At 47.3% G+C, this 20,905-nt stretch overlaps 1 protein-coding gene across 1 annotated transcript in view; it reads left to right on the forward strand.

The window, feature by feature from the left end:
* The window catches only part of CACNA1B (calcium voltage-gated channel subunit alpha1 B), a 297,443-nt gene that overhangs the window by 97,198 nt on the left and 179,340 nt on the right, over positions 1 to 20,905 (forward strand). The window contains 3 exon segments of the mRNA XM_055720862.1: positions 6,907 to 6,998; positions 9,096 to 9,248; positions 13,474 to 13,661. Coding sequence (XP_055576837.1) covers positions 6,907 to 6,998; positions 9,096 to 9,248; positions 13,474 to 13,661 — 433 coding nt within the window.

Below are 20,905 nucleotides of genomic sequence, written 5' to 3' on the forward strand. Positions count from 1 at the left end.
CATCCAAAGGAGAGGCAGAGCTGGCAAGCTGGGTCCTTTCATTTGGGAGGGACTGTGGACAGCTGGTGGGGAAGGCACCAGCGTGGAGTGATAGAGCCAACAGAAGAACCTGGTAATGCCATAAATTAAATGGTGCAATTAGCATGCCAGATCTACTTATCGGCTCAGACCTGGTGTTGACTCTGTCTCTTTGGTAGGCAAGATAAAGCTCGCATGCCATGAAATCAAGCTGAGTGAAAAGGGGCATCTTTCCAACTGCTCCTGTCACCCACCGCTTGCACGCAGGTTTGTGCCGTGGCTGGGAGAACCAGGCAGCAGCGGGGCTGGCGGCCACGTCGCTGCAGTCCAAGCGCAAGCCAGGCTTGCTGTGCGGAGCAAACCGGCTGCCTGCATCCGAGGGGCTGGCTGGCTCACGGGCACCCCTTGGCTGGCTGCCTCTGCTGCGCTGCCCTCAAGTCCCGGGCAAGGGAATCAGCCAGATCGTGTCACCAGCGTAAGGCTGAGCAGTGTGTGCTCTGGAGTTAGGAAGGTGAAAAATACTCGTTTTGATTTGCACTGTGGCTGAGGTGGCTCTCAGCAGACAGACACCCACTACTCGCCGCATCCTTTTGCAGCTTTTAGTGTGTGCAACTGGTGTAGTTTCTCCCTGGGAGTCTTGCTCATTGGCTTCATCTGCTGCCAAGACTTTATCTGCTGCTGGTTGATACGTACAAGGAAACAGGGGCAAGTGATGCCCTGTTGCCACAAGTTGTCAGAGATCACGACACCGTGTCTTCCATGGTGCTGCCTATTTGCCATTGATGCTCTGGTAGTCCTTGGAGGTCAGCACTGTGAGGACCTAATAGCTCTCTTGCAATGCCTCCAAAAATACTCTGTTCCTTGTTCTCCCTCCCTAATTCATTTCATCATGACTTGCTGCTTTCCTCCTGCAGCTCCTCAACCCATTGCCTGGGTGCACAGCCCTTGCAGCCCTTCGCTTGGGCAGCAGCTTCCCTGACAGCCAGTTCTGTCTTGCTGGCCACTTTCACTTGTCCCAGGCTCTCCTGCTGGTAGGTAGGCGGTTCCTGGCCATTGTGCAGGGCAGACACTGGAGAAGTTGGTGTTTTCAAATAAAGACCATTAATTCAAGAGGTGGGATGCGCACAGTGAGGCCAGTGGTTGTCCTGTGTGGGGTGGTGCGCTTCTGGTATTCCTGATTCTGGAAAGTCTTGCCAGCTCCAGCCAGGAGCAGACTGTGTGCTGGTTTGGGGTCGTTCAGGAAAGCAGCAGGCAGAGCAGCCTCCCATGGCAAATGGTTTCAGGGGAAAAGAAAAGAAATGGAGAATATATATTTTTGTAAATTTTTAATGCTCTGCATATGCTGTTGAAGGGAAAATGCTGGTTAAAAAGCCCAGCTACTTCAGATGAATTTTACAGGATTTTTTTTTTTTTTTTTGGGAGATGAATCTTTTCCATAGAATCTCTCATTTCAAAACAATTATTTCTTTCCACTTAATTTTTACTGTAAAATTCTCAAGTGCTGCCACAGTGGCATAGGACCAGAAGGTTCCCTTGGATTGCTAGCTACCATGAACACCACGGCAGCGATCCTGGTGGTGGCAGCTCCCATGGGGTTGGGGTCCTTCTCCATCCCATAAGCAGCAGAGGAGAAACCGGGAAGGAGCAGGTGGGCAAGGATTACAGCTGGCAGGTAGCACAGACTGAGGCAACGGTCAGCCCACCGGCTGCCCATGGGAGGGAGAAAAGTCTTGAAACTACTCAGCCAATACTTATTAAGGTATTTATTTTATTTATTTTTCCCACTGGTTTCCATTTCCTGGGGGTCACTGGGGCTTGTTAAAGATCAGCAGCCTGTGCCTAAAGTCAGGATGGGGATGATTTATTGGAGTTTTCTGTGCTCCCGTATCTGTCATGGTTTTGGGGGCGATGCTGCTTTAGGTGGGGTGAATCTGTGGGTAGGAAGTGATAGCTGCTATTTCTTTTCCTAAGACAGTTGCTGTGATGCTGGCTAGGTTTATCTTTTTTTGAGGGAAGCTGTCTGGTGCGTGTTCAGTCTTTCTCCTAATCTCATGGAAGAGATTGATCCACTTCTTAGGAAAGGGTGCTTGGGATAAGGTCTCTGAAAAAGGCTCTGTTTCCACATACTTTCTAGGACTAGAATATAATAAATAGCAAGTTTACATTAAAACTGCCTATAATTTATGCCCGTGATTCCTCCTTTAGCAGAACCTGCCCTGGCACCAGTGTTGTACAGTGGCAAGATCCCCTTGGAAGCGTTAATCATTCTCAGTTATTCATCGTGCTGCTTTTTGCTGTAGCTGTATGTTATCTGCTCACAAGCAGACATGCTGAAGCTGCTGGACTTGCAGCCAGGTCCAGTTCTTTCCTGCACGTCTCATGCCACCTCCATTGTGATTTATAGGCAGTGATGCCAGGAGACCAGGCGGAAAATGTGCTCCATCACCTGCAGATATGTGTGTGTCAAGTGTGGCCTCCCTGGCTGCTCTTTGAGAGGCCGGACCCAAGGTGTGGTTGCTTTTATAAGCAGAGATACGTATAGAAACCCCTGTATTTTTGATCATCTTGGCTCTCGCTCAGAACATCTCCTGTGTTTCTGTTCCTCCTCCTCTTCCTGCCTTGGGGGAGATGCAAAGCACCTCTGCCACCTGCTCCCTGAGATATCATCTGGAAAAGCTGAAATAAATCCACTAAAAGGCCATTAAGGTGGGAGGAGGACAAGGTGGGGATGATCCTGAGGAGCAGGGCTTTTCCCCACTCCAGCCCTTGGGATTTAGAGATCTGGGGCTAAGCTTGAAGGAGTTTCAAGGCAATTTCTTTGGTCAGAGCTTCAGTCAGGAGATTTGTTATCGGGCAGTTCTGAGAAGTGCAGTGCTGTACGACAGCAGGTCTGGCTAAATCAGTACACAGAAATCCCGAGCTCTGAGGTACTTTAAGAAATGGATTGCTAATTATTTATGTTAGCATAATGTTCAGGAAAGGAACTTTCCCTTCGTTCTTTGCTTTCTTTTATACCCAAAGGAATAAGATGCTTTTATAATTTATTCCAGGCTTTGCTAGAACAAAAGTTGTCAAGTATTTCTCACAAATCCGACCTCTGTCTCTGGGAACAGGTGTCAGTCAGAGCTTGTTGATGGAGGGGGTGATGGAGAAAGCAGCATTTCACCAAGTTGCCATGAAAACGAGGAGTGCAGTGGTCCTGAGCACTACTGGGCTGGCAGGATGCATGCCCGGATCTGGCACAGCAGCATCTGAGCAAGAAAGGTTTGGTGACTGGCCGTCCTGCTCTTAAAAAAGGCAAATTACACGGAATAACTTATTTAACGAGATTTTGTTGTACTTAAACACTTGAAATGCTATCAAAGACAACTTCCTACCAAATCCCAGTGTTTCTGTTCAGCCTGCTAGCAGATCAAGCTGTTCTTTGTGAGGTTATCTCCTAAAAATCTTCTCTTTTTTGCTATTTTTTTTAACCTTTGGTAGCTGATTTCCTCTTCCGGCACTGGCTCGCCCGCCACCTCTGCTTTGTTCTCAGCTGTTCGCTTGCAGCCAGGGATGCTTCGCCAGGATTGTCAGGACATGCTTGTCAGCCTGCTCCTTTGATCTCTCTGTTTCTCTTACTTTTAATGATAATTTCCCACTTGTTCTGGCCTAACTCACAGTGGCTTCTGCGAGCTTTCAGCTGGAGTGGGGGAAAAAGTAAAACAGAAAGAAGGCACTTAGGCAAATGCCATCAAGTTAATTAAAGCTTTTTCTTCACTGGGGCGTTTTTCCATGCATGTCTGTGAATGGTTTAGGGGAATGGACTGCTGAGCAGCTGTAAATTAACTTTGGTTTTGTATGAAGAGCAGGCACCATCTCCGCCCTGGCACGGCTTCCCCCCACCGAGCCACTTTGCTGGGCTCCAGCTGCTGAGAGCTGCCGCGGGTCCTTTGTGCCACCCCATGTGCCAGGGCTCCTGGGGTGGACACTGACCCCACAGCACTTCTAAAAGCCCTGGGACCCTCTTTCCCCTGGTTCCCCTGTTCGGAGAGCCTGTCTGGGGCAGCAGAGCGATGGTTGTGAGCAAGCAGTGCAAGAAGGCTGCAAAGTCCAGCCCTCCCCGCTCCAACTGGTACAGAAAACCTGTTGGATGCCCCCCTGGGTTTTCTCATCATCTGCCTCATTTACCTGCAAGGCTCAGATGTGGATTTTTAGACCTAGAGAGCTACCACCTCATGCCATTGCTTTTCTGTTTCTTACGTGAAAGGTGGCTTTGTTTAGGATGCAGCTGTATTTTTTTTTTCCCTTTCTAGGCAAACTCTGGCCAGGGTTGTGTTGTTTTTCAGGAGCGGCTGATTTGTGGACAGATGTAGCAGTGGCAGCTCAGCTGTGCGGTTATAGATGGTTTGCATGATTCAGCTGTGATTTGATATGATCCATGGACCAGCTCTCCAGTCATGGGAGATGGTAGGCTGTAGGGTACCCCATGTAGGTTAGCTACAGTAGGTTCCCACAGTGCCAGTGATGTGGCAATTAAGGAATGATTAGGGGTTTTGACTGGGGAGGTGGAGAGGCTGGTGTTGCCATGGTTTGAGTAGGCTGGTTTTAGCATCAAGCCTATTAGGAAGACAAGACTGGAATGAAGACCTCCAGCTACTGGAACGTTTTACTGGCACCATGGGACTAATTGATGGTGTCCCCTGTTTGCTCCCATTTTGTCCATGAATTTAGAAACATCAAAGATGAATGTATCAAGCACCCCTCCTCTCAGCTTGTACTAGGAACGAGGGCTCTGCCTGATGACAGCACGAATCCATCTTAGCTCACTTGAGACTAATTGTGCCGTTAGTAGCAACATCCAAGCTGGATGTTTAAGATTATCTTTTGACTTGAAGTGCCTGTGCTATTCCCAGGCTGCAGAGGTTTATAAGTGAGCATTTAAGTTGTGAGGATGGATGGAAGGGAGGAGAGCAATGAAATAGTTGGCATGGGTGCAGAAGACTAAATTAGAAGTCTCTGCATGTGATGGTTCTTGGTTTAAATTGTCTCCTGTTGCTTATGCTCAAACAGCATTGACAGAGCTGATGTAATGTGAATTTTCTGGTTGTGAAAATGTAGGAACAGGTGTCCTATAGAATAGATACTCTGCTCCTCAGGTCCTGGCTTGCTGCTGCCTCTCTTGCCATCCAACATCTCAGCGTGGGTTTTTCCTGATCTTCAGCACCTCCTGCTGATGGAGTCTGGCCCTTTCCGCACAGCAATGCTGATCCTGCTCTTCCCTGCCCCATGCTTGGCAACAGTGCTAAGTCAGTCAGTAAGTCAAGGACAGGGTTTTCATCTGAGTGTAGCTGTGCTGTGAGTGCTCCCAACACAGTTGTGTCCTCTGCTGCTGAATTTGCCAGACATATTATGTATTATATAGGAAATCAGTGTGTCTTGTTTTAAAAAGCTTGTCTTTTTCTTGTATTTTTTTTTATGGTAGCTGGCCATTTTGTTGAATGCTCAGCAGCCTGTTACCAGGAACTGAGAAAAAGGGCACCTGGGCAGGCACAGATAAATCGCAGGTGTACGCTGTGGGTGCTCTGCACCTCGGAGCATCTCTGTGCTCCGGCATGGGATGCTTGCTGTGTCTGGGTGCTTAATCCCCAGGGGACTGCCTGGGATTAGTAGTATCCTTCCAGCTCTGCCCGTGGCCCATGGCACCTCTGGAATCCTGCTTTCCAGCCAGATTTGCAAGTCCCTCTTGCTGCTGTAGCTTTTGGGGAAGGCTTGGCAAAGTGAGTGGTTATGGTCCCCACTGGCAGCGCTTTCAGCAGTTGCAGGTAACAAAGTACTGGCAGCTTGTACATTTGGTGTGTACTGGGGTGGCTGGGGGCTTGCAGACCCCACTGGTGAACTGGTTGCTCAGCCACTTCTACCTTGGTAGAACTGCCTGGGGACAAACCTGGTAAAATCTAATGGCAATTGCTTACAATCACGTTAAATGGTGCAGTCCATGGGGAGCTGGTGAGAGGTGTTTTGCTCTGAAGTAACTGTGTGGTTGGCTTGTGTTAGGGGAGCCCGGTCTCAAATTAAGAATATTTTTGTTGAAGAATCATAGCAAGTGCTGCAGTAATTAACGAACACAGTTTTGCCATGCGCTCTGTAGGTAGCTTGCCTCACAGGGTCTTTGCTTAAGGAGTTTGCATCACTGTGACTTGTGGACACTGTGACAATATTTCTTCCTTTACTGTGCCCTAAACCAGTGAAGACATTTCATTTTTCTATGCAGAGCACTTAGAATTTTAAGAATCATTCTGCTTTGGGAGCTGTATTTCTTATCAGAGTTACTGCAGTGTATCAGAAGAAATACTTGCATCCAGTTCTCTGGATATTCTCCTCAAAAAAAGATGCTCTGAACAAACCTGAATTTTGCACACGGAGTAAACTGTTTAACTAGAAAGTGCTTCAGATATTAGGAAACACCAGACATCAGTACTCGAGGGATTTCTGGATTTATCACAGGGAAAAAAAGCTCTGGCAGGTAATTTCTAGCATAACTGAGGGATTTATTTCCTTCTCACAGTCTCCTTCGGAAAAATGGCGTGTGCTTTCCTAGAGGCACAGGGTGCTGCTCTGTAACAGCCAGAGCCAGGCATGCTCGCTGTGTGTAAATGGCCTCGTAAGGAGGCTGATGTTGCAGATCTGATGTTGCAGGTTTTCTTACAGCCTGAGCAAGGCTCGGCAGCTCTGGAGGAGTGTGTGAATTGATGGTTTTCAGGGGACACAATCTGCAATGTGATTGCAGGTATAAAGTTCAGAGCAGCTTGAATATTTGCTGGTTTTAGACAACACTTCTGTACGCTTTGGAAAGAGGGATTTGCATTTAATCTCAGTTTTTCCCCCTCTCTCCCCTTTTACAATTAGGATTCTAGCAACTGCTGGGACGGACTTTGACCTGCGGACCCTGCGAGCCGTCCGAGTGTTACGACCCCTGAAGCTTGTGTCGGGAATCCCAAGTGAGTGTTGTGATAAGGTCGTCTTCATAGCCAACGGTGCTCTATAGCTTTTGGGATGTTACGTGCTTTTCTGAGCAGCATTTTCTTCGCTTGCTTCTTCATGGTCTGTGCCACCTGCCCTTGCTAGGTCCTGATTTTTCTGTCATCCCGTTTTGTGTGCAGCCAGCCGATTTCAGCGCTGCGCTCACGAATGTGCAGGTGTGCAGCAGGGACTCCTTTGCCTTTGGGCTTGAATTAATTTTCTGGGGTGTGAAGACCTGAGACTCACATTTTTGCAGCTTTCAGGCCCCCAGCCCTGAGGCTGGATCTTCTGACAGTTTTTACCAGCTGGGCATCTTGCACTAGGGATTTTACCCCTTAATAAGGGGGGGTGGGGTGGGGGGTGGGCGCGGAACAAAAGGAAAAAGCAGGTAGGACTTTGCTTTGCCTTCTCAATGGGTGACTTGATATATTTGACATGTTAACGTGAAGGGTGTGAGTGCTCTGGTGAGGAGCTGCAGCATGCCGTGCTGATGCCCTGAAGCCATCAAAGTCCCCACACCGTTGCTCACTGCCTTTTTATTTGTCGCTGTTTACCAGCTGCTCCACCCGCTAGCGGGGGATCGCTGTCAGGAGTGTATTTTGTTTCTGATTGTGGAACAGAGAGATTTTTCCCTCCAGCAAGAGCTGGTGAAAGGGAACTGCTGCTCTGTGGGACACTCTGCTCTTCTCTGCGTTAACCCCTTGGCAGCCAGACGGCCCCCTCTCCTCTTGGGCAGCGGGTTGGGACATCAGCTCTGCCACCTCCCTGGCTGCCTCAGCACTAAAATGTTGGTGCTGGGGAAACCTGCCAGGGGTTATGCTCTGCACTAACAGCTCCAAAATTTCCTGAAACCAGCATCCTTTCATTGGCAAGGCTTGAATTTGAATTCCCCCAGGGAAGAGGTCCTTAGCTAGGCTTGGGAAAAGCATCGTTTATTAACAAGATCTCTAATAAGGAGATGCTGCTGGCGGGTTTTTCATGGACTTGTTGCCTGTGTTGTCATAGTGACAGTCTGAGGATGTCAGAGAAGTAAGGTGGCCCCTCAGGGGTGTCCCTGTTCTGGTGTGGGTGGCACGCTGCCCCCAGGAGGATGTGCTTTCCCACCCAGTGATGTGTCCTGGACCAGCACAGTATTTTCCCACAGAGCATTATTTGCTCTCTTATTTTTAGTGATGCTGTGAAAGCTGTGTGCTGAGGTTTTTTTCCTGTAGTAAATAAAATGTACAACCTTGAGGTACATTCATACACAAGCTTGGTGTATGATTTTCTTCTACTCTCTCAGTACTTTTCCCATCCAACAGATCATGCTTTTTTTTCCTGCATGCCCCGGTATTGACCTCAGTGCTGCTGTACAAGGTGGCAAGACAATGATGATCCTTCATTCTCTACACCTTAGGACAGGCCACCAAGGTGGCATTCAGCTGCTGCTTATCGCTGAAGGTTTTTTTTTGTTACATGCATCTATATGACGTTATCTGACGCCTCCATCTCTCCAGCCTCTCTTGCCTTATCGCCCCTGGTTTTAATTGAAAATGAGTTTTAGTGCCAATGGAAAAACTGTGGATGGATAGCTCTGGAGACAGGGTTTTGTTTCTCCAGAAGCAAGGTGTGATAGGCATGGCAGCATCACGGCTATTGTGTCAGGGAGGCAGAGGCAGCCCCTGTGCAGCTTGAGCCCTCCCTGGAACAGGGGGGTGCCATGGTGCCCAGCTCTGCTGCCGCATCTGTGCTGCTGCAGGATCTGCCTTAAGGACCTGATCCAGCTCCAGGCTGTGTCTTGGAACTCCACTGGCTTCAGGAAAAGTGCTTTTTGTGTCTCTGAGGCTTAAGAGACCTTTGAATCTGTGAGCTGAAGAAAAGGGGTCAGAAAAAGATAAAGCTCCCGATTTTCTCTCTCGCATCTTGAGTGCACTATGGCTGTAGCATCTTTTTTATAGTGCCCTGGGAAAAGCAGCATTGCTTGGCATCACCAGTCCTAAACTTCCCCTTGGACAGCCCCCCTCTCCTACCTTGTGCCCACCCCCAAACCCTTGTTTTTCTTCCCACTGATTGTATGTTTTTCCTTATCCCCACAGGCTTGCAGGTTGTCCTCAAGTCCATCATGAAGGCGATGGTGCCCTTGCTTCAGATCGGGCTGCTCCTCTTCTTCGCCATCGTGATGTTTGCCATCATCGGGCTGGAGTTTTACATGGGGAAGTTTCATAAAACCTGCTTCTCTAATGAGACAGGTGAGCTCTGAGCTTTGCCCCCCTCCCAGTGTATGGTTACTGTGCTTCTGGTCCCCTGCATCTCATCGGGATGCTTTCTACCCTGCTTTTATGTTGCTTTTCCTTTTTCCTCTTCCATGTTCACTGCATTCTCTTCCTCTTTACCCACCTATTCTACAAGTTAACAGACTTTGGTGCTCATCCTACACCCGCTGGAGCATAGTCTCCTCTCTCTGTTACACCACCCCTGATGCTAGTGGGTTGCTCTCAGTCTACACAAGAGTGAGACAAAGGTGCTTAGGGCCTCCTCTCATGGGAGAAATTTTTCATGGTAGAAATACAAACCAAATTCTTGTTACAGCTTGTTGAAGGGTATGGGGTTGTGGTTTTTTATTTTTATTTGTTATTTTGAGTGATTAGCCTCTGTTTACATTTTCATTGGGTTTAGGTCTCTGAAGAGCTGCTGGATGTTGAATTTCCTTGCAAGGTTTCTGGGGCAAGTTGCATGGGTATGAGAAAACTTTGGTGTAAATAGTAAGATTGGAAAGACTGGGAGCAACCAAAAAATAAAATAAAAAAAAGGACAATAGATGGAAGGCAAGGACCCCTTTGATGGAGAAAAGATAAAAATGTCCTTCAAACAAAGAAGGGCAAGGAAAATGGGGCACTGCAGAGTGAATGATGTGTCTACCTGTGAGGAAGTGATAGACCCTAGAAGATGGAGGTGAAGAGGAGTAATGCCCAGAGACCCTCGGCTGGGACTGGCTGCCATGTCAAAGCCAGCTGCTTGTCCCTGCCTCGGAACTCACTGCAATATAAATAAATAAATAAAAGACAGAAAACCAACCAGCCAATTTTTTCCATGTGATATTTTAATATTCCTTTATAGTAGTGCTAATACGTGTTGGTTATCTGGGCTATTCACAGTTGAAAATATTGTTCCTGTCTCCAAAAGATTGCAATTTAAGGTACAAATGGCAGTCTTTAAAACACAGTCTTGTATTTTCAGTGATTATCACTAATAGGTCTTAATATTGATTTATTTATATGCATTCAAATGGTAATAAAACAACTTCCCTGCCAAATCTCTGGGCATCCTTCACAGTGCTTTCTAACAACATGGAAACAGTTTAATTTATTCAGTTTACAAAAAGCTTTTCAAAAGCAGGGTGAATTTTTTTTCTTGTTTATGTTCCTATGAAATGTTAGAAAAACAACAGGACTTGTAAAGGACAGTCAGATATTGTGACTTGTAAGCGAAGCACAATGATTCCTGGAAGAAATGAATTTTTGGACTGGATTTGTAGGAAAGGGAAATCTTTTTGTGAGGGGGATGTGTGTTCACGCCAAGCAGAACAGGTCTCAGCCCACTGCACAGCCTCTGGGGCTACTGCAGCAATTGCAGAGGAATAGTATCGGTGACAATATAGATGTGTAGGAAGCAGAAGCGTTCTCACTGACATGGCAGGGAGAAAGCAATTACGAGCAGGTTTGCATTCCCAGGTCTGTTCAATTGCAACCAAAGTGGGTGATTTTTTTGCATCCTTTGTTTGCAGGTAGTTTGCTGAGCTCTGAGGCTCTCTCGCTGATGGGCTGACTTTAGCCAGTGGGCTAAAGAGAAGAGCAACTTCTTTCCTCCCTCCAGAAACTAGTTAACGTAAAAGGGAAAAATAAAGCCCAAAGCTGTTTGTGTTCTCTGCAGACAACTCTCTGACATCAGTGATGACTGAGAGACCTCTGTGCCAGGACAGATTTTTGTCATGTGTAATGTCGTGTGTAAGTGACTCTTGCTTGCTGGGTGGCTTCCAGCTAGGAATTGGGCGTGCAGCCGAAAAACTGGTGTGTGTGTTGCATATCTCTGCATCGCAGCACCTGGCACCTCAGTGGGAGGGCGCGGCGTGGCCCGACCCACCTCCCCCTGAATCCGCTTGCCGGGTGGTGTGGGAAGGCGCCTGCGTTTACAGGCACTGGCCCCTGTTTTTCCCAAGGGTAGCAAGCTGGTTGTCGGATGAATTATGGGGATCGATTCCACCTGCTCAGCGGGAAATGGCACGATGGTGTTTCTGGAAAGGCGGGGAGCGGTGAGGTTTCCTGGCGCTGTGGTCCCTTGTGAGTGGAGCAGCAGAGCATCCTGCAAAGCCATCAGCTGAGCCTTTTAAAACCTAAGTGCTCATCAGCTACAAAGAGGTACATTAACAAGCCCAGACCTGATACCATGGGCTCCAAAGGCTGGCTTGAGTGTGGAAATGTGAGCCTCATTAAAGAGATGCCTCTGTCAGAGGGTAGCAAATTGGAGAAGGAGGACTTGCTCATGCTTGTTTCTGTTCCAAATCCCCAAAGTGAGCAAACTGGGATTTTTCCTGGAATCAGGAGCCACGTGAGAGGTACCAGCTGCTACTTCAGCACATCATGAGGGGAACCGAGCGCAGATGTCAACAGCAAATGTTGCTATAACCCTGCTAATCCAGTAGCCCTGGGTAGGTTATTAATAAACCGCAACGAAGAGAGAGGCTGGGGACTGAAATATGGCAGAAGAGTTATTCAAGGCATTTGCTACTCAGCCTGACAGGCTGTTGTGAGCTAGTGGAGATATTTCTCTAATGAAAAATGGGTAAAAATTAATACTAGCCCATGTTCCAGTGGATGTCCACCCTGTTTTCCTCTCCCTGCATCCTCCATGCTGTACTATTCTGCCGGCACAGCATTGTTTTTAAGTAGCCACCCTGCAGTTGAGCCAGCCCCAGTGCCTTGAATGTGCTTCAGGAGAGGAGAGCAACACGCTTTTCTTTGAGAGTCCCCTTTTCTCTGTCTTCTCCAGCCTGGGCAGTAGGGACCAGTTCTGTTCTTTTTTTAAAAAAAGGTAAAAAATAAACCAAAACCCACCCCAACACTTCATGGTAGATATGCAGTGCATTTTCAGAGCATTACCTGGCAACAAAAGGCCAGAGATAAAACTGGAATCTCTTTTAAGGCATGCTCACAAATGGTCTGCGAGAGCCAGATTTGGTATTTTCTTTTTGCAGGCTTGTCTCACTAAGCCCCTGTGAAAGCCTGTGGTGACCCATATGGGAGCTGGAGAGAGATGCCCTGCATTAAGGTGTTGAGTCAACAGGAAAAAGCGTCACACACACACACATAAATATATATATCTCCTGGAGCCACAGTGACAATCTTGTTTTCCTCCTGCAGGCTTTGCTCTATGGAATGATTATTCCTAATTATTGCTAGTGCTGATCTTGTTTTCCCCCTGGTGAACTTGATTTTGTGCAGTTTGCTGCTCCATTACCATAACGTGTCACTTTAAAAACCCTTTAATATTTCCCGAATTGCATCTCTGTGTAAATAGCAATATTACTTAGTATATTTATTTACTTTGAAACCCCAGCACTTTAGTTTTCCAAACTGCTCTCTGTTGGTGCTTGCAATGTCTCTGGAGGGCTGCAAGGCTTCAGACTTCACACCTGACCCTCGAAGATGCTGGCCATCCTCCTGGCCATCCCTTGTGGTCCTTAACTAGGACAGATTCATCCTCCTTTGCCTTCTCTGGGTTTGAAATGAAACTCAGCAGAGAAACTTCATCCCTGCTGCAGACAAGGTGACAGTTGGATGCTTTCCCTGCCATGTGTACCTATGGTCCGCAGCATTGCCCTTTTGGGCAGAAATATGAAGCTTACGGAGGGGCTGGAGCTCTTAGTCCCCCTCGCAGGCTGCTGTGGTGGTACTGCCTTGTGATGAAGCCAGGGACTCACATGCAGCTGTGGTCTAACATCTGTATCTGGACAATGTTGGGGCTATCCACAAAGAGCTCTCGCTTAAGCCACTGGTGCAGCACCTGCCCTTTTGCTTTGATGTTGTAGTGCCAATATTTAGCACTTGGCTATGCTGTATGAGGGTGAGTTGTTGGCTCACGGTGTTTGAAGTATGCACCATTGTCAGATCCTTGCTTTTACTGCACTGTTTTTTTTGGTAGCCTTTCATATATATGACATGGCTGAACACTGAGCCAAACTATAAATCATGGGCACTCCAGGGATGTCTCTGCTCCACCCTGCCACTAAAACATCTCTTATAACATAGCAGTAGATAAATGATTGCATAGGTGTAATGTCTTTTACATGCCCATAGTGGCACAAGGAAGCCTGAAATGTAAATTACATTGATGTGGTGGTGCAAGGAGGATGCAGCAGCACCTGCTGCTTGAGCAGCTTTGGTCGGTAACTCTTCTCACTGCTGTTCTTCTCTGCAGGTGATGAGGTGGGAGATTTTCCTTGCGGAGAGGAGCCTCCTGCCAGGCAGTGTGAGAGTGGGACCACCTGCAGGGAGTACTGGCAAGGGCCCAACTATGGCATCACCAACTTTGACAATATCCTCTTTGCTGTGCTCACCGTCTTCCAGTGCATCACCATGGAGGGATGGACAGACATCCTCTACAATGTGAGTCACTGATGGGGCTGTAGCACTCCTGGGGTGCTGTTATGCATTGTGTTATTTCAGAAACGGTTTTTCTGGGGGAAAAAAAAAATAATCAGTTTGTGCATTTTCCCCGTATTGATTATCACCTCATCCTGCTTTTAGGAGGATAGTTCCTGTTTTCCTGAGGGTTTTCCTGTGGGTTCTGTAAGAGCTTTTGAACCACTGTTGTGGCCTGTGGTGGTTTGAGGCTGCAGACTTGCTTACCTGCAACGTAATGTTTTGTGTCAGTGTGGTGTTAGCGTGTGTAAGAATTGGTGTGTTGCTCCAAGATGCTGGTGTTTTCTGCTGCAGCATGGGGGGGTGATTAGGACCATGTTCTCACTCATGATGTCCCATAGAAAATCAGTTACTAAATTGCACAATATAGGGTGGCAAAACCAGTGACTCATTAATATTTTGTACTTAGGGGCTCTCTTGACTGGATCTAGCCTTTGTGGTCAAACTTGTAATCTGCACCAATGAACAGCACCAACTGGATGTTAGCATCAAGATCCAGTACTAGTTTTGGCAACTCTGATACAATTTTACAAAGCCCTACCAGCCACTTCTGCACCTGACATGACTTTTGGCTGTAGAGAAGACACATCAGGCTGAATTTTCTTGCTAGGGTCTTCACTGGCTGTGACTTCTGCCAGCCTGGACCATGTCACAGCCACTCAAGGTCAAAACCTCTTGGTCAGTTTTACTATTTCCAGTTTTACAAAGAGTAGGGCAACCTCACCCAAGTAGTAACAACTGAATGACTCTTCTGTCTTTCAGGCAGTGTAATGCTCTTGTTTGTCTCTGAAATATCTACCCACCCTTTTGAGGTGTTCAGTCTTGAGAGGCAAGCACCTCACCCTGGCTAACAGGCTGGGAATAGAGCCTGTCGGCTGGTTTCCAGCATCTGTGTCATATTTCCTTGCAAAGTGTGATGGCTGCTCTTTGGGAGCTGTAAGGGACCTGTGTGTCTGTTGCAGACATGTTCTCCCCAGCTCTGTGACTTACTTAGGTCTTCACGTTTCTGCAGTGGGTGTAAAGTTCTGTGGTTGGGGTCTGGAGGATAGTCTAGCTGTTTTGTACTCCCATTTTCAATGGTGGTAGAGGACTTCAACAAGTACAGGGACAGGAAGGAGGGAGCAAGTGGTGATGATTAACAATGTATGGCTATGTTGGCTGCTTCTTTGTGGTGACTGTAGAAGGAAGGACAATCTGGCAGCCGTGCACAGGTGATCTGAATTACCCCATGCTGTCCTAGCCAGAAGTGCCAAAGTGGAAAAATAACTAAGGTAGGCATTAATAATGCCTCCGGACCATTTCACTGGCTGGTAGGACTACAAAGTGTTCAGTCTACTTCATTATAGACTCTAGACCCATGCTGGGCTCTTTCGCAGACCTTCCCGTGAGGGTTTCTGTAGCAACAGGAAAGTATTATTAATATCAACGACACTAAATTGCACGGTACAATTCTGCTGTGTTTGTAGCCGATATATCTGATTTATTACCTTCTGCATTCATTGTTTCATTCCTCTGTTTTTTTTTCCCCCGGTCTCTACCCACTTAGAGCAATCTCTAGAAGGGCCCATTTCCCCACTAGCATGCCCTCCCCTCTCCCTGAAACTTTATCACGCAACCAGTTTTGCCCATTCTCATTCAGCAATCCTGCTCCTTCCTTCTAGTGCCAACTGTTGTAAGAAAAGCCCATTAGCATCCTGGCTGGAATCGATTAATCAATACGTGGTGTATTAGATCATCTTCTCCCAAACTGCCTTTTGTACCACATGCAAAAACCAGAGCTTACTATTGGGGTATTGATTTTGGGGGTTGTTTTGAAAATTATAGTATCATTCTAGATACCCATTAATCTAATTGGAAACAGATGCCTGGATGAGACACAGTTGATTTGTTGTTATAATGTCAAGCCTTGACTGAGACCCCAGCTTAGGTTTTAATACTTGGTGGGTTCATGTCTCTGACAGATCCGAGGGTCTCTGGATGGTCCCCTTGTTGGGTGGAGGGTGAACAGTGTGTGTCGTGCTACAGGACCACTTGGCAGATGATGCTCATGTAACTAGTGCCAGCAGCGATCTCTGCCCCTCTTCCCTTGGCCCTGCCCTGCACGCTCTGTCACCCCCTCCCTGTGCTGCTCTGCTTGCTGAAGAGCTGGCTGTGCTTTTGCAAGTTAGTAGCTGAGAAAAGATGTGGGTGGAGAAGATCCACTCTGTGCAGCCCTTTACTTTTTCACAGCTTCAGTCATCTGCTGTTTTCTGGCCACTTGGCTTTCATCTTGGTTTCTTCTGTGCCTATTCTTAAGTTCATCAAGTTTAAAAATGGAACAAAAGCCCAAACGAGGTTGCAGCAATGACTGAAACCCCAGCATGATGGGTGTTTGTGGATGCAGTTGTCAGACTGTGCAGAGGTACCAGCAATGCAATCAGACTGTCCATCCAACACCAGTCAGTTCAGCAACTGTACATTAATGCTGCCTGAGTCAGCTGGATCCCTACTGGGTTGATATGGAAGGAAGCTGGGAGATGTTGCCTCTTGCATCCAGAACTTGAGCAGTGGGATAAACGAACATGTGTCAGGGCCCTTTACCTTGGTTTGTGGAGCACAAGAAGTAAACCAGCATATTTTATTTAGGCTCAGACAGCAGTGAACATCAGAGATTACTACTTGTTCAGGGAGCTTTGATTCACCATTTGGGTTCTCCACTGCTGAGGAGAATGTTTTTGGCCAGGAAAACTTTGCAGTGGTGGAGCTAGTTCCCCTGCCAGCCTCAGCCTCTGGAGTCCTCAAGGAAACCAGCGTTCCCCTGGGTGCAGGATACTCATCAGAGCTGAGCTGTGAACCTACTTTCAATGTTTTGCTTAATTAAGATTTGCAAAAGGCTGTGGACCACAAGAGGCAGTCTATGTAAACTGTGATCGTGCATTAGTAAGAAAATGCTTTCTGATGCTTTTTCTCCCCCTAACTAGAAAGTGGGAAGGTTGCTGCTCCTGAGGCTCAGCAGAGCGCTTCCTTCTCCCCTCCCTTTGTGTGCCCACTGCCACACGGTGGTTTGGTTGGGGTGGGTTTGTTGCTTTGCTTGTGCAAACCCTCTCCCTTCCTGCTGCTAAAGCAGACAGAGCCCCACATGGGTCTGTCCTTAGGGCTGAAATCCCCTTGATGCCAGGCAGTCTAGGACCCAGACCCATTACGGGGAAGCTGAGGTTATGACTGCTTCCTTAATGGGCCATTCATTTCCCTCTGCAAAACTGTGATTGATTGATTGTCCTGCATCAATAGGGCTTTGTTATTGCTCCTGTTTTCCTGCTACTACATTTGTGGTGGGATATTTGGAAGAGTTAGGGTTTTTTTAGTTGGCAGCGGTGGGGGCTGTGTGTGTGTGTCAGTTTCAGGGTGACTGGGGGGCATTAGGAGCATGGCTGGCAGGTGGAGGGAGGTGATCTCCCACTCTGCTCTGCCCTGGTGAGGCCACATCTGGACTGTTGTGTCCAGTTCAAGAGAGACAGGGAGCTACTGGGGAGGGTCCAGCAAAGGCTACAAGGATGATGAGCATCTCCCTTAGGGGGAAAGGCTGAGAGCACTGCGCCTGCTTAGCCCAGAGAAGAGAAGGCTGAGGAGGGGGGATCTTATCAATGCACACAAATATCTCAAGGGCGAGTGTCAGCAGGACAGGGCCAGGCTCTTTGCAGCAGTGCCCAGTGACAGGACAAGGGGCAACGGGCACAAACTGAAGTGCAAGAAGTTCCAACTGACTGTGAGGAAACACCTCTTTACTGTGAGGGTGACGGAGCACTGGTGCAGGCTGTCCAGAGAGGCTGTGGAGTCTCTTCTGGAGACATTCAAACCCCACCTGGATGTGACTGTGCAACCTGCTGGAGGAGAGCCTGCTTCAGCAGGGGGTTGGACTGGGTGGTCTCCAGAGGTCCCTTCCAACCTCGACCATTCTGTGATTCTGTGAGATGTGCTTTACCAGTTCAGCATTAATTTCACCAAGGGAGAGAGTTTGCTTTGTCCTGAAAGTAGCTTTGAGACTAAAAATTTGGGCTGTGGTGGCATCAGGCAAGCTGAAGAGTTTTGTGTAAAGTGGTCTTCAGGAAAGGGGGAGCTTGGGCTTGAGTTTGATGGTTTGGCTCAGGTCTTTCCAAAGTGAGAGGTTTGTTGTGAAGGTTTATTCAGTCAGTTCCGAGGGACTTTGTTTGTGGTCCAGGTGCAGCCTTCCTACAGACTTGGAGAGAAATAGCACCAAAGACTTGGCTTTGCAGTAAGTAATCTACCTTGCAAATATTCGTGCCTTCTGTGACAAATTATTTAGGAGGGCAGGGAGAATGCAAGTCCACAGATCTCAGCCCAGTATTTCCTTGCTGATCCACTGTTTATACTCAGTTTCATTTTAATTAGAGCAAATCATAGAATCTTTTGGGTTGGAAATGTTCTTTAAGATCATTGAGTCCAACCATTAACCTAGCACTGCCATGCTGGTGAAAGCTTTCTAGCAAGACTTTATCTGGAAGGTGATTTATGCTTGAAGCAAAAAACCTGAATCATCAGCTGGTGAAATGCTTTAAGAATAAGCCGGGGGAAGCTCCTTCCTGAATCACAATAGCATCAGAGCAATTGCTCCAAACAAGCACTTCTGTGAGCTGCAGATCTGTCAGCTGTGGTCTGTTTCTACTCAAAAAGGTCCAAGGAGCAACAGGTGATTTGGGAAAGTTGCTGTGTCCTGAGTACAGGGAAGAACCTTTTCTCCAGCAAATGGAGTGCACTTAACCTTCTGCTAATTCAAGGCTCCAGTGTGATCTCGGTATGCATTAAAATAGAGTAAGGAACTGTTTTCCTCATCAGTGTAGGAGGACTCAGTGTCACAGTCCAGTGTTGTGAACAGTTTTTCAATCTAGTCCAGTTCAGATAGATCAGAGGTCCCTGAAGTTTGGGCAGAGCATCTTCTGGACCATGAAATCAGGGAAAAACCTACCTAGAGCACAGCTCACTGTGGGCAGCGATGCTGCTCAAGTACAACCTGCCCTAGAGTAGCAAACCTGTCTCTTTGCAGCTGGGATGAGTTTGGTCCCAGGCTCATGCACCCAGAGGAGTCATGCCTCTCAGCAATGTGGACCAGCCCCTGCACCGGGCTGGTGCAACCATTCTGCATCCTGGTTTGGTGGTGCTGACACAAGCTCTGCTCTGGGCACTGTTGCTCAGGGTGGGCGCTTTCTGCAGTCAGTAGTGTTCACATGGAGCATCACACTGGGGTTGGGGGTGATGTGAGACCCCAGGGGTTGCTGCATCCTCTTTGCTTGTGCTTAAGCTGTTACTGAGGTAAGTGGTAACTGGTGATCAGATAATCCCTTGGGGCCATTATATAAATTTATTCATTAGTTCCCTTCAAGCATTTTAATATGTTAAGTATTACCTTGTTGCACTTGTTATCATGCTTTAAGCATAGTCATCTGACAACTACCAGTGGCTGCTGGAGCTTAAGGATGTTAGCATTGCTGAGGGAGAATGTTTCCAGTGATGGCCTCCAAGTTCTTGGCAAACCAAGGTGCAGAATCTGGGTAAAGAAAACTGAGTCTGAGTACTGGGGACAAGGCAGAGGTGGGAGGAAATGGGACAAATGCCAAGGTGGGAGGAAATAAGGCAGATGCTCAGCAAGAGAAACTGTGGTGCCCTGGGATCCGAGTCCTTCTGAGTTCTGGTCTTCCTCCTGATCTAGTAAACAATGATGTGTAGAGCATCTTGTTTCCATGCTTAGTGTGGGAACATTGGTGGATTCACCTATTGCATATTGCTGATATAGGCTATTTGGAGGTGTGAAACTTTTTGAAGAGACAGTGGAATAACTTCTGGTTTGCTCTTCTATAGCAGCAATGCTCAGTTTTTCCCATGCCTTGCATAACCTTATTACTCACTGTAAAACACAATCCTGATTGCCATGGGAAGCTCCCCTTGTTTTGCAAAGTGAGAAAAGCCTGAAAAGTCTTGTTGCCCGCCCATGAATTCCCCAATTAAAACAATTATTTTACTATGCCAAGTAGAAGCATTCATTACAAAGCCTGTAACCAGAGAAGCAGCACGCTGGTAGCCTTCCATGAGATATCTAGGGTAGACCTAGCACCGTAGCTGCAGTTAGCTTGGAGCTCAATGTTTTCCGTTGTATACAGAGTGAATTGGGAGGGTTTTTGAGCTCCTCGCTGCAGTCCTTGCACAGCCAGCACTGTTTGAGCTAGCTGGTCTATACCCCTCCATGAAGTGTAGTCATGCCTTTGCAGTGGAGGTGCCTGATGAGCTTCCAAGGAGCTGAGGAGTGTGGTTTGTGGTCCCCATTCTACAGAAAATCATGGGTCAAAGCTGATTCACCTGAAGTTGGCTGGAGTCTTGATGTTGACTTTCAAAGAGCTGGGTTTTCACCTTTTATCTTTTCTCTACAGGAGTTCAAAGCTACATGGTGGAATTTGCTTTGCAAAATAGGGACTCCTTGCAGAAAAGGAGAAATGTCAAAGTGTACACTCACTCTCTTTTGATCTTAATGGCAAGAGATTTTCATGTTTCTTCTATTTTCTACCGACAAATATTAGTGTCCAGTGGGTATTTCAAGACTGTGGACTGGGCCTAACCTAATATGCTTGCAAGTAGGAACAAACAGTTCAAATAAAATGTAAGTCTACCTTAAATTGTATCCCAAATAGAACTCTACCCTCACTGAATTTAGAATAAGTTATGATTCACTTGGTATTTTTCATTCCCCTTTGTGTCCTTGAACTTCTTGATTCTTATAAATACATAGAAATGGAAGATTGGTATATAATTGATGTTCCATTTCCAGCCCAACCCAGAGATGGTTTTGTTGGTAGGATGGTGGATGTGTTGGGGCTTGTAGGAGCAGAAAAGAGTCAGTCTGATCCAGTTTTTTGGAGAGCTCACATGTGCCTTTCTGGGGGCATTTATCTATGAAGATTGAACTATTGACACTCTGTTCATCAGTCACAATTGTGAGTTGAAGAATCCAAGGTGATGCCCTCATGGTTTCCTGCCTGCTTGTGAGATACCTCTTGGGCTCAGGCCCCCCCCTACACTTTCAAGCACCTGGTTAACGCTTGAAGGTGACTTAAGTGGATTTTTGAGGGTCCTTTGCTCATGATTGTGGTTTCCTGTGGGGTTATGCGCTTGGCTTTCCTCATGTGTGACTGTCACACCTGCTTTGGGAGAGCAGCAAATGC

Source organism: Falco cherrug, chromosome 9 (genome assembly GCF_023634085.1).
Source record: "Falco cherrug isolate bFalChe1 chromosome 9, bFalChe1.pri, whole genome shotgun sequence".
NCBI lineage: Eukaryota > Metazoa > Chordata > Aves > Falconiformes > Falconidae > Falco > Falco cherrug.